This window comes from Ischnura elegans, chromosome 2 (genome assembly GCF_921293095.1).
Source record: "Ischnura elegans chromosome 2, ioIscEleg1.1, whole genome shotgun sequence".
NCBI lineage: Eukaryota > Metazoa > Arthropoda > Insecta > Odonata > Coenagrionidae > Ischnura > Ischnura elegans.
This window is the reverse complement of record NC_060247.1, coordinates 22,612,688-22,624,561: the sequence shown is the minus strand read 5'-3', so window position 1 is coordinate 22,624,561 and position 11,874 is coordinate 22,612,688. Positions and strand designations below refer to the sequence as shown.

General features: G+C 35.2%; 1 protein-coding gene across 3 annotated transcripts in view; it reads right to left on the bottom strand.

Moving 5' to 3' along the window:
• The window catches only part of LOC124153467 (lachesin-like), a 32,705-nt gene that overhangs the window by 6,965 nt on the left and 13,866 nt on the right, over positions 1–11,874 (bottom strand). The window contains exons 1-5 of one of the 3 annotated variants that reach the window (XM_046526635.1): positions 8,741–9,375; positions 8,209–8,450; positions 6,343–6,599; positions 5,739–6,002; positions 3,200–3,339 (exon numbers count right to left, since the gene is read on the bottom strand). In XM_046526635.1, coding sequence (XP_046382591.1) covers positions 3,200–3,339; positions 5,739–6,002; positions 6,343–6,599; positions 8,209–8,450; positions 8,741–8,834 — 997 coding nt within the window. In that variant the 5' untranslated portion in view covers positions 8,835–9,375. Of the gene's footprint in view, positions 1–3,199; positions 3,340–5,738; positions 6,003–6,342; positions 6,600–8,208; positions 8,451–8,740; positions 9,376–11,874 lie in introns of those variants that run through there. The other 2 variants (XM_046526634.1, XM_046526636.1) reach the window with 2 other exon arrangements.

Sequence of the window (11,874 nt, the reverse complement as noted above, 5' to 3'; positions counted from 1 at the left end):
TTTACATATTAAAACATAATATGCTTTTATTTCTTTTATTTAATACGCTTTAAACCTATAGCTGTTCACTATGCACATATAAGAAACTGCCTTAAATAGGGTGGTTTCCTATTATTTTTTTATTGCCTAAATCGAAAGATTATTACTCCTGGAGTACGTATTTCACGCTTTTAGATTTTTAAATGAGGATACATATCTATTTTTCGCGATTAAATGAAAAGTGAAAATTTTCAAGCGCGCGAAAATGCGACGCGTAAGTAGGAATGATGGGAAAAAGTCTGTGCGACGCATTTCTGGTTCCCCCTCCTGCCTTGTGAGGTGACCTTGATCGAGGCTCTGAGCGCTGAGCACTAGGATGCAGGATGCTAGCGGGTAGCTGAGTACCTTGCTGGCTGGTAGCGCTTGGCTTAAAAAAGGTTTATTAATACCTTATCAAACGAAGAAAACTTTCCGACCTAAGCCAGTTTTAATAGGTGATTATTAAGACATGTTTCCCTGAGCTCTGTGCCTCATGCATGCATTGGTAACCTCAGACGATGTATAACTCCTATCCTCTCGTGTAGGAACTAGGTCCCTGTGACGTCACGTGGAGTGGAATCGCATGGGCGCCAATCTGGCCTTTTTCAAATGAGGATAAAATTTGACCCTTGCCATTCGTCTAAACCGTTATTTCAAAAACCAAATAATTAGTGTATTATGAATACACTAATGGTGGGTAACGAATCGCAATCAATGCCTTTCGTTTTCTTTGATGAAGGAAACTACCCTATTGTACTGACCTGTATTTTTATAGCGTGTACACTCTTCTGCACGTTCATGCATGAGCTCTTTATATTTAATGAACTTATACAATATACACTTTAGATTTTTATTTTCAATTTTAATATTTTTAAAACAAAAAGACTAACAGTCTATATATTAACAATATATTAACAAATTGTATATAATAATCTCTATTAACAGTCTACAAAATAATACACACTGTGTAGAAAAAGTACACATGTACAGTATAGAACTAGAAGCAGACAGATGCCAGTATTCAGTATGTAAAGTATAGTGGTGACGCAACCTATACCATTGTATACACTATACACACTATGCATATGTATATCTCGCAGTAGCGATCGCGGTGTCGGTTCGGTGACGCTCACGCAAATTCTATGCTTTTTCCCCATCCCGTAAAAGTGCTTAACGCCGCTAAAGAAGTTTTCACTTCAAAAAGTTCATATTGCAATATTTTAAACAAAGTTCTAATTACGTTTCAAATTTGAAAACAGAAAGAATACGTGCGTGTATTCTACGTACTTCTGCATGTTCATGCACGAGCTCTTTATATTTAATGAACTTATACAATATACACTATAGATTTTTATTTTCAATTTTAATATTTTTAAAACAAAAAGACTTTAACAGTCTATATATTAACAATATATTAACAACGTTTATTTACTAAACCTAGTCAGCCTGCGTAGTTGAAATATCCATTGTAAATTTTTTTAAATTGTATGAGATTGAGAAAAAAATCCTCCCCAGCAGGGAATTGAACCCCGGTCTCCCGCGTGACAGGCGGGGATACTGACCACTACACTACCGAACCACTACACTATCAAGAGAAGAATTTTAAGACAGAAATGTAGATCTCGCTGTAGCGATCGCGGTGTCGGGTCGGTCACTCTCACACGTATTCTATGCTTTTTCCCCATCCCGCAAAAGTGCTTAACGCCGCTAAAGAAGTTTTCCCATCAAAAAGATTTCAAATGTTAGAGAATGGGAAGAAGAAATACAGAAACAAAAGAAGCAGCTGGGGAATGTAAATGACCATTGATTAATTCCCATTAAATAATTCCGAGGTTTCCACATTTTCCACGGGAATTTCTTTGTTTTCCAGGATGCAATTCAAATTCTAAACATGAGCATTTATGTCTACGTATAGCTCCTTAGTGGAAATACCTACATAACTGACCACAGGAATAATTATCAAGTCATTTTAATGTTACGTGTAACACCTTCAGATGACAGAAAATACCAAGCAAGAGAACCCAATTATGTACATGAGATTCAATAAACTATAAAAATATATATTCTATAAAACTTTGGCTCAAGCATTACCACACGAGGAAAAAAAACAGCAAAGGCATTATCACAAGGTCCTGACATACTGCCATGAAAAACACTCTTCTTCACCTCCTCCAACAGAACAGATGTAACACTGGATTGTTCTAAACATGGAAGTTAATTCGACAAAATGTTTTAAAAAAACAGCAGTGACCTTGACATAAATTCCAGTGCACAAACACTTCTTCTAACCTGTTTCCGAGAATGAGCATTTAACAAAGTGTGCATATGAAGAATATCATGTAAGCAAAAATCCTCACAGGTTATGATTAATACAGAAATAAAAACAAAAATATAATTTAAATTATATTACTTTTGCTTTGCTTGGAGTGCTTGTTTTGGGTAAATAGCAAGAATTCAATGCATTGGGCTTGTTTCTGCTGAACACTGCATGAGACAAAAACTGATTTCTCTGGGACACTCGCCAAATTCCATGAGTTTTTCTCGAAGATCTAAATTCCATAAATATATGAGGATCACCAAGTTTGGGGACACGCACCGAGATTGAAAAATTAAGCACACCATCATTCCTGTTTCAAAATCCTTATACCTTCATTCAAAATTATTATTAGAAGAGCAACACTTGGAATAATATACTTCACTATCCAAGCAATGAAGCATGAAGTCAAACATGTGTAAATCTGTTTTTTTTAATGAAATATCTTTGCTAAGTGATCCATAGGAATATGTGATAATGCCAATTCAGCGGTTTTCCCATGGAGAAGGTAATTTAATTTTTCTATTGCAATTCAACATTTAAACATAATTTTAATCTTTTTTCTGTCCACGCTGTTGCCATAAAAATTATTTTGAAGGGTATGTAAGCCATATTTTTCTATTAAACTGAGGATCTGTAAAATTACATTTTCAAATTATCCATGATAAGTGGACCAAGACTTTCCTTTAACTTCATGCCTTACATGCCTCCAGTTTTATATCTTGGTTGTGGGAATAAAATAAATGCATTAATGACTTTCGAAGAATCAAAGATTATGAAAAAAATGAGCAATGGCAATTTCTTAGTGAGGTAAACATGAAGATATTCTGCCCTAAGCTAAAAGTATGACACTAAAAATTCGCTCACCAAACAGTTCAACCTCTGCTTCAGCCGTACCCAGCCTATTAGTAGCTTTACAAGTATATTTCCCATACTGACGCTTTTCTATGGTGATGACACGGATTGTAGTATCAGTGTATTCATCAGCAGTGGCAAAGTTGGATATACTGTAAGATAAGAAATAAAAATTTAAGCAATGTAATAAGTATCAAAGTTCAATAAATACTTGATACAATTCATTAAGAATTATTCATAACACCAATCAAAACTCAACCATAAAAATATAGGAAGTGAACCTATGCAAAAAAAATATGAAGCAAGGTCTGCTCCTTTACTGATACATATACTAATTTATGAGTGCCTCAAATATTTTCTTCAGAAAATTCAACATTAAGCATCAACTACTTCCTTTCCCATCAAATCAGTCATTATTGGATTTTGAAATAATAAACATTATGTGATACAACTTCTGCATAGACACATCCATTTTTAAATAAAAATGATACTCAACTGGCAACCATTATCAAAAGATTTCAATTGTATCCAAGGATATGTATTGAAAATTGATTTTACTTTTTGCCAAAGAAAATTCCTCAAGTATTTATTTCAAGTGGCATGGTGGCTCTGAATTTGACCTTTCTTTTCAGCTCTCATGCACTCGGGCACAAGAGAGGGATTTGAAGGAGACAAAGATAATCATTATTTTTATTATTGCACCATTTTCCAGATTTCTTCTTCAGCACATGAGTCAACTAGAACTGACAAGAAAGGCAACAAAAATAATGAGCAGCCAAATTATTTGAATGAACTACAACAGTGGATTGAGAAGTCTTTAACCTTTCCATACCGACAGGCAGAATGTTCAACATGGCATTGATATGTGGATAGCGAATACTTGCATTTGCACAACCAGCATCAAGTTTCATGAGCTTGATGGGTTACTTAATGTGCTAAAGAGCAACACAATGCATCAAGCTCTAGTTTCCAATAATCATGCATTCACAACAGCAGGATGCAGGGCAACATGATCGCACACTACTTTCCTTTGAGTTTCCTTCATGTTCCTTATTTCCAAGCATTGCAAACATCACTAAGTAGTAAATGTGCTGAGATTTGGGAATGCGGTGGTTTTCAATCAGACAGCATGCATGCAAAATGACTGCATAGCACATTGTCTTGGAATAGCTTTTCCGGCATTATGGAGTGATTTGACAACCTCGACAATCCACGATCATACCATGACACATCACAAAGCCATGGATGTGCAATCTTTGGAAACCAAGACTTTCACCACCCAAACCACCCTTCCCTTCAGATGCAAATAATCTTAGCTGTCAGTTACCACCACACCATCTAATATACATATAAGTTCTCGTGTCACAGTTTTTTGTAGCCAAACTCCTCGGAAACGGCAGGACCGTTCCCTATGAAATTTTGTGCCTATATTCAGTAGGTCTACGAATAGGATGTAAACTATTTCTCATTGTTCTGCAGGGCCCATGAGGCCCTTTAATGGGCCCTGAATACTTTCCATAAGAAATACATGTAAAGTTCGTTATTAATTCCTGCAGACCTTTTTTCTTTTGCATATTAAAATTAGTGATAATGGTCACATTTAGTTGAGACATATACCATTGGGAAGAAAAAGAAATTCACATTCTTATTCTTGCAATCTATTTTAGTTTTTCTCGGTTATTTTTTATTTGACTACCAAAATATTCAATAGAAATAATTTATATGGCAAAATAACATTTGCTGAGTCTGCTAGTACTAATATAAAATACATATTTCAAGAATTAACTACAAGCATTCTCAACCTAATAATCTTTGACTATCCCCATTTACCATATTTTTCTGAATATAGCCTCCATCCCTAATTTTGAGGTTTCAATTCCGGGAAAAAAATTTAAAATGTGTGGTAATATAGTCCCTCTTTTACTTCTACCACTGGCATTTTTGGAAAAAAAGGGGGAACTATACTCAGATAAACCAGCACTTAAGGAAAATAATATGCCTCCTTTTAATCTCATTCCATTCATATGCCACAGTCTCATTTTCAAGACTAATATGAATAAAAAATATTTCCAACAGATCAATAACCCCTAAAAAGTCAAACTCATGCAGGCTTTTGTGGTGGGGTAATGATTCAGCTGAGCAGTTTATAAGTCTATAGACAAATTCAGCAGATATTCAAGAAAACAATGTTGCTGAACTGAAAGGTCAAGATTCCAATCACTGTCAAAATTTATGGTATTTTGAACATTTCAGAAAAATAACTCACCATTTTACCAAGTTGATATAAATATTACCTCAAAAATTTTTAAAGCATTGCATGAAACAAGTTTCTTTGATTGCAGTCAAGCACACAGGTACAAATATACACCTACGAGGAAATTTATTTGCTGAGATTGGAATTCGGATCTCCCAATTGCCAGTCAGGTATGTTACCAGTAACATCACCTAGCCCTTTCCTCATGGTGAATTTCACTCTCAGTGCTTACTTAAGAACTGTATTTCACAGGTACATATAACAAATTCATTATTATACCACATTAAATGCACTTACCTGTAATGCTGATTATTTGACAGTGGAACATTATCCTTCATCCAAACCAAAGCAGGAGGAGGATATGCAATCACATGGCATTCCAAATCCATATCATACTGCAAAGCCTGTCCCAAGCGTGGACGTGGCACTGTTATTACAGGTTTGAATTCAACTTCCACAGCAATATTACGACGGGCTCCTCTTCCAACCCCATTCTCTGCAACACAATAGTAGGTGCCTCGGTCTTCCTTCTGAACATTGGTGATATTCAACACATACCCTCTAGAAGGAAAGAAATCCAAATGATAATAGTCACCATAATTTCCCAATTCCATATATTCAAGGACAATTCAAGCACACATACTTAATGGCGGTGTAAAAATACAACGATCAATACAAAAACCAAAACAAACCATTACATGATTTTTTCCCTCACAGTGAGATCATGTATTTAGAAGTTTAAAATGGGTGCAGAGCCAGGGTTCAAGTGTTCAACACCACAATACAAATATGAAACAAATGGGTGACTGGTATAAATTGAACACAATTTATACCAGTCACCCATTTGTAGCCCATAATTTTATAACAAATTTTATGCGAAAAAAATCATTTTTGAACAAACCTGAAGATAGATGCCCCGGTAGATAGAATTGCATTGTTTTCCCGGCGCCATGAGATTCGTGGGTGAGGGTATCCAATGGCAAAACACTCAAGTTGGACATCATCACCTTCACCAACAACTAAGGAGCTAGTGGAATTAGCAGTGATAATAGGAGGTCTCCTCACCAGTAAGTCCACACTAGCAGATACTTCATTTTGGACTGACAAAAGTACCTTGCAATGGTACACTCCTGCATCCGTTTCCTGAATATCCTTAATCTTAAAGAGAAAGCATGAAAGAGGTATTTTAGTCATAAGATTTGCACTAAATAATTATAATTAAAGAAAAGTCTTGAAAAATTAAAATGTAGCATAACTTAAAAAAATCTTCAGGATATGAAATTAGGTACTAATGAAAAGAAATGTGTATAAGAATAGCACCACCAGTTAAGCCTCATTCATAGCAATTTTAAATATTAATTTAAACCAACAGACATTTTAGATGTGTAACAATAATGAACAAATAAATTTGCATATTTGAAATGGTGAATCAAATTAATCATCAACTTGATAATATAAAAAAAGCCTTATGGGTGCTTATAACGTTACATCTACACATGCCAATATCATGGTCAGATAATGATAATTTTTAAGGCAGATTTTAGTAAAAACACTCTGGTTAAAAGATTTTTGCATTAATTTGCAAGATGCAAGTTCATTAGCATGGGCTAAACAACGATACATTGAATGGTACCCGCATTAACTCTAGGTTTTAAATATTTCTTTGTTTGACAAGGGATTAATATTAAACAATAACCAAAATAGTGAAGAGGAAAATATGCCAGAGCATGGTAATGCTTCTTCCAACTCTTTTTAAAGCAAAGGCTCACATTTTCGTCAAAATTCAAAAGAGTTATCATTTAAAAATATTTGAACTTTTTTATCAGAGTCAAATTTTACAAATTTAAGGGGTAACAGCAGGACTTCCTCGGAAATTTAAAAATTATTTTTCATTAAAATAAAGGAGGTAGTTGTACAACCTACCCATACAAACAGGCATTTCAATATGCATCATTCAAAGCTGTGAACTGAACCAATTCATGCACAATTATATGAATTTAAGGTAGTACACAATAGCTCCTGCCCTATTTATAAAATTATTTCATGCCCAATAGATACAAGATGCAGCCAAAAGATAGACGGAGGAGCTTCTTCCTTCTTTAGACCTGAAGACATTCAATAACCTGCCGTGTGTGAAATAGGCTTTATGAAATTCTGTAACCACACAAAAAATCCCATTCTTTCTGTCAACTAGTTTACGCATTCTTCCCCTGTCAGTTCCTCCTCTATAGTCTTTTTCCCATCCCCCTTAATACTCTGAATATATGGTAGATCTTAGTCAATGGGTCATACCTTGAGTGACTGTCAAGCGTTCAAAAGATAGGAAAATAAATAACCTACGACTTAGCTGACAGAGAAGATACTCCATGCCAGCATAAAAATAATCCTTGGGTACATGAAGACCATATTGACAATGATAATAAATCTTTCATGATAATAATCCCATGCATACTGAGCAAACCAAATGCAATTTTCATAACCACATGCATGAATTGGATATATCTCTAAGTAATTATGACCTCAGTTCAGAAACTCAACTGACCAGAGTCACTAAAACGGAATGGTAACATTAAATTGCAATTAAAATAATTTATAAAATTACAGTCGATAAAAAGGAATCTTAAGAAGTAAATACTTTCAGTAGGTATTTTATTGAAAACAATACTTCTGCATAACGATATCATTCTTTTGTCACTCCTGAAGAGATATCTGCAAGGACGACAGCTAGGACGTTAAATGACATTTGACGATCCTAATGACTTCTTACCTTCAACTTGAAAGTTGACGTGAGAGAATCGTGGCTAACAGAGAATCTGCTATCACGTAATATTAAGGCGGTGCCACTCGATATTGGTAGAGGTGTACTTATTCCCGAGTTATCCGTCTTCATCCAAATTACAGGGTATTCACCAGCATATTGTACAGAGCATTCAAGATCAACTTCTCCTCCGATATCTGTTATTTGTTCTTGCGAAATATATGATATTGTGGGAGTTCTTTGGCATTTTGCTGTAAATAAGGATGTCAATTAAGTATTCAGTCTAGACACTGAGCAGGAAGAATTATGAGTATCACTTTAAGCATTAGCCATTATTTCATTTAAAACTGACAGTAAAGGCTATGTATTTTTAATATTTCGCATACAGGCGCATCATTAATTGACCTAGCCTCCAAGATAGCATTAGCTGCAACGATTTTATTTTTTTAAATGATGACATTTCACCACAACTCAGTTTCAAGGCAGTAAAAAAAACAATTATTACAACCGGATTATTTTGGAGAAAAAAAAATGCACTCACCAAAATCAAACAACAACAACGATAAACATAAATATAACATCATCTTGCTTCCCTTGGTTTCAACACAATCCTCGATAAACAAGTGAAGATACATGAACACAAGTGCCAACTTGGTGCTTGGCGAAATTCTATTTTTTAATCGGGGAGGGGGAGTGGCTAATTTGTTTTGAAAATATTTGCATGGCTGTAGAACAACTCCTGTAAAAGTCCATATACTTGTGACAAAAGGTCCCTAGCACTGCAAGGATTAACCATAATAAGATGCATTTGTAATCGATAATGTGCTAGATAGCGAGAAGTTCATAAGATATACATTTTCATGTGAGGACTATGTCAAGGTCATAGGAAGCCACAGGAAGAGATAAGGCGAGGGCAGGTGAGGAGTGAAAAAACGGTATTTTAACGCTAGAGATAATCGCAGCTTTTCCTATACAGAAAATAAGCAGGAATTCAACTTCGTGTGGAACGCAGATTATTTCAGAAGGTATGTTTATATCAAGGGATTGATATCAGAAGTGTCACATACGCATTATCACGCAACATTGCCAACATAACGGAATGAGCTCATGCTATAACTAAATCAGGTTCCTGAGATAGTCGATATTAAAGCAAAGGAAGCGAGTTGGGAAGTGCACAGAAACAATTCGTGTTTTGTCATGATTCGCTAACTACTTGCGAGACTAACAACAATTTTTCTATTATTACCGTGAAGAAATCATACTTCGTAGCACCTCTCCTTCGGCATACATGAAGGCTAGACTACAAGAAGAATCCTGTCAGTACATTAATACATTTTCCTCTAATTGCTCTTCAAAATCCCTTTAAATAATCCAAAGAAACGGCATTTCCTATTTCACTTCATCCTACTTCTTGTTGCATGATTCAATTTTGGGCATTCAAAATCCTCAAATAAAAATATGTATCTGATTCTATCCCGTGTAGACAGCAAGGAAGATAGGGAACAAAATAAGCAGTGACGAGCATTATTACATAGGGAGATTCCGGGGATTTTCCATGACATAATATGGATAAACTTTTACGATCGAAATTAATGCCCGCTCATTTTGAAGGTAGCCACCACCAGTATCAAAAGTGAAAATGGACGCGAACAATCAAAAAGGAGGACAGAAAAATGAAAGTTGGCGGGAATAGAAGTACAACTTTACGTTATCCAGTATTTATGGCAGATTAAAAAGAGGTATTTGAGTGAAATAAAGAATCCGAAATTTTACTGCACTTTGACCATCACAGACGATGACGAGTTATCGAGCGAATAAAAGCTGAAATTGGTAAATTAATTTCATTTAAAAACTGTATTGTAAAGTGCAATTCAAAGCGCGATCTTAATATCTGTTGTAGATAGATTTATTTAACATGAAAGCGCAACTTGAGTTAATAAATCTTGATTAACATAAAAAAATACGAGACCTAAATAATAGTAATAGTTCCCACAGAATTTCTGCCTAACTTTTTCCGCTGCATAGAATCACCAAAGCCATGGAGGAGCACATCATGCTAGCCCGCTTACATAGGAAGATTCCCGGGGATTCTCCATGACATAATATGGATAAACTGACTTTAAAAAAGGTCGATTGTGCTAAGATATCACTTCACATAATTTGTTTTTTCTCATTTCCCATGCCAAAATTTTCCATAGCAGGCATGAAAAATAAACGAATGATAATTTCAACAATATTCATAATTTCTTCTACATAAATCAATTAAGAAGAGAATATATTATCGCTTATTATCAGAAATACTGTGACAAAACAAAATAATCAAGTTAGATCAGGAACATGATGATATTATCTTGCAAATTAATACATTAAACTTGAATTTCTGGCCGATTCTTGGGTGTAGAATTTTAAAAGCCCTTACGAATTACGCGCGTCGATAGCAGAGGATAGCAGTAAAAAAACATTCCGCGACAAGTGCCGGAACCATGGTTATCAGACCTATCGCTCTTAAGGAAATAAAGATAAAATAAGGAGTTATTTCAACTCAAAATAAATGGACTAAGTTTTTGCGTACCAACGCTTGAGTGACTCATTGTTACGGCTCTTGTATACATTTGCTGGCTATTCTCGTTGGCTTATTTCCTCTTGGCAACCTTAGAAATACTGCGAGAGAGCCACGAGTCCATACATTTCGATCATATTTGTGTATCTCTCTCGCTTCAGGAGGTCTGCCATACGCTCTCATTTTTTCTCAGATACGTTCTAATTTTTTTAAGAAATGCCCACATTTTTAGTTCTACATTGACTTTCCGCAAACAATTTTGAAATATATATTATCAATTTTTCCATAATTTCTTGTTTCAAGCCAAGTAGTCTTTAGAAAGGGAAGAAAATCAATAAGAATCGAAGATTGCCAAAGAATTGAAAAATTCTCTTTTACAATGGCATTATCTGACAGCAGTGGCGTATACAGAGGGGGGGTCGCGGGGGACGAACTCCCCTCCCCCCCATTGCGGAGCCGCCCGCATAGCGTAAAATTGCTGAACACAATTGTATCTATTTTATATCATGAGGGAATTGTTTTATATATGTATATAATCAGTTTAAATAAAACTTTCTTAAACTTTGCATATGACATGATGATTTTTCATTACGATATAAGTGAAGATAGCTCAAGATATATTTTGCCCCCCCCCCCCCCTTGAGTTATTTCCTGTATCCGCTACTGTCTAACAGGCACTGTAAGCTCCCATGTCGGTTATTTCAAAAGAAAATAAGACTGATCTTATTACCGAGTATTAAAAAAATAATTATATAAACACTCAGGAAGAAGAGTTTTCAAAGACTGGAAGGAAATGTGACGCCTGCAAGGTAAAGAATGGCTGTTTCCGCAAGTGCCAAAGTTGTTGTATTTACTCTGTACCTACGCAGACAATATATTTCGTCGTAATCGCGCCATCAATAATCTACTTCAGTAAAAAAATTATTGATGACAAGATTTTGTTTTTCCAAAGAACAAAGACAAGATACTCTATACAAAATTTCAGATTTAAAAATGTTTTTGAGCACAATTAGCTCCATTCCTACAATTTTTAGAAATAAAATTTAAGAGGCTTCTTGCCAAAAAGTAGCACAACCTCATTCGGCTAGGACACACATTAGGACTGCCGCGTTTCT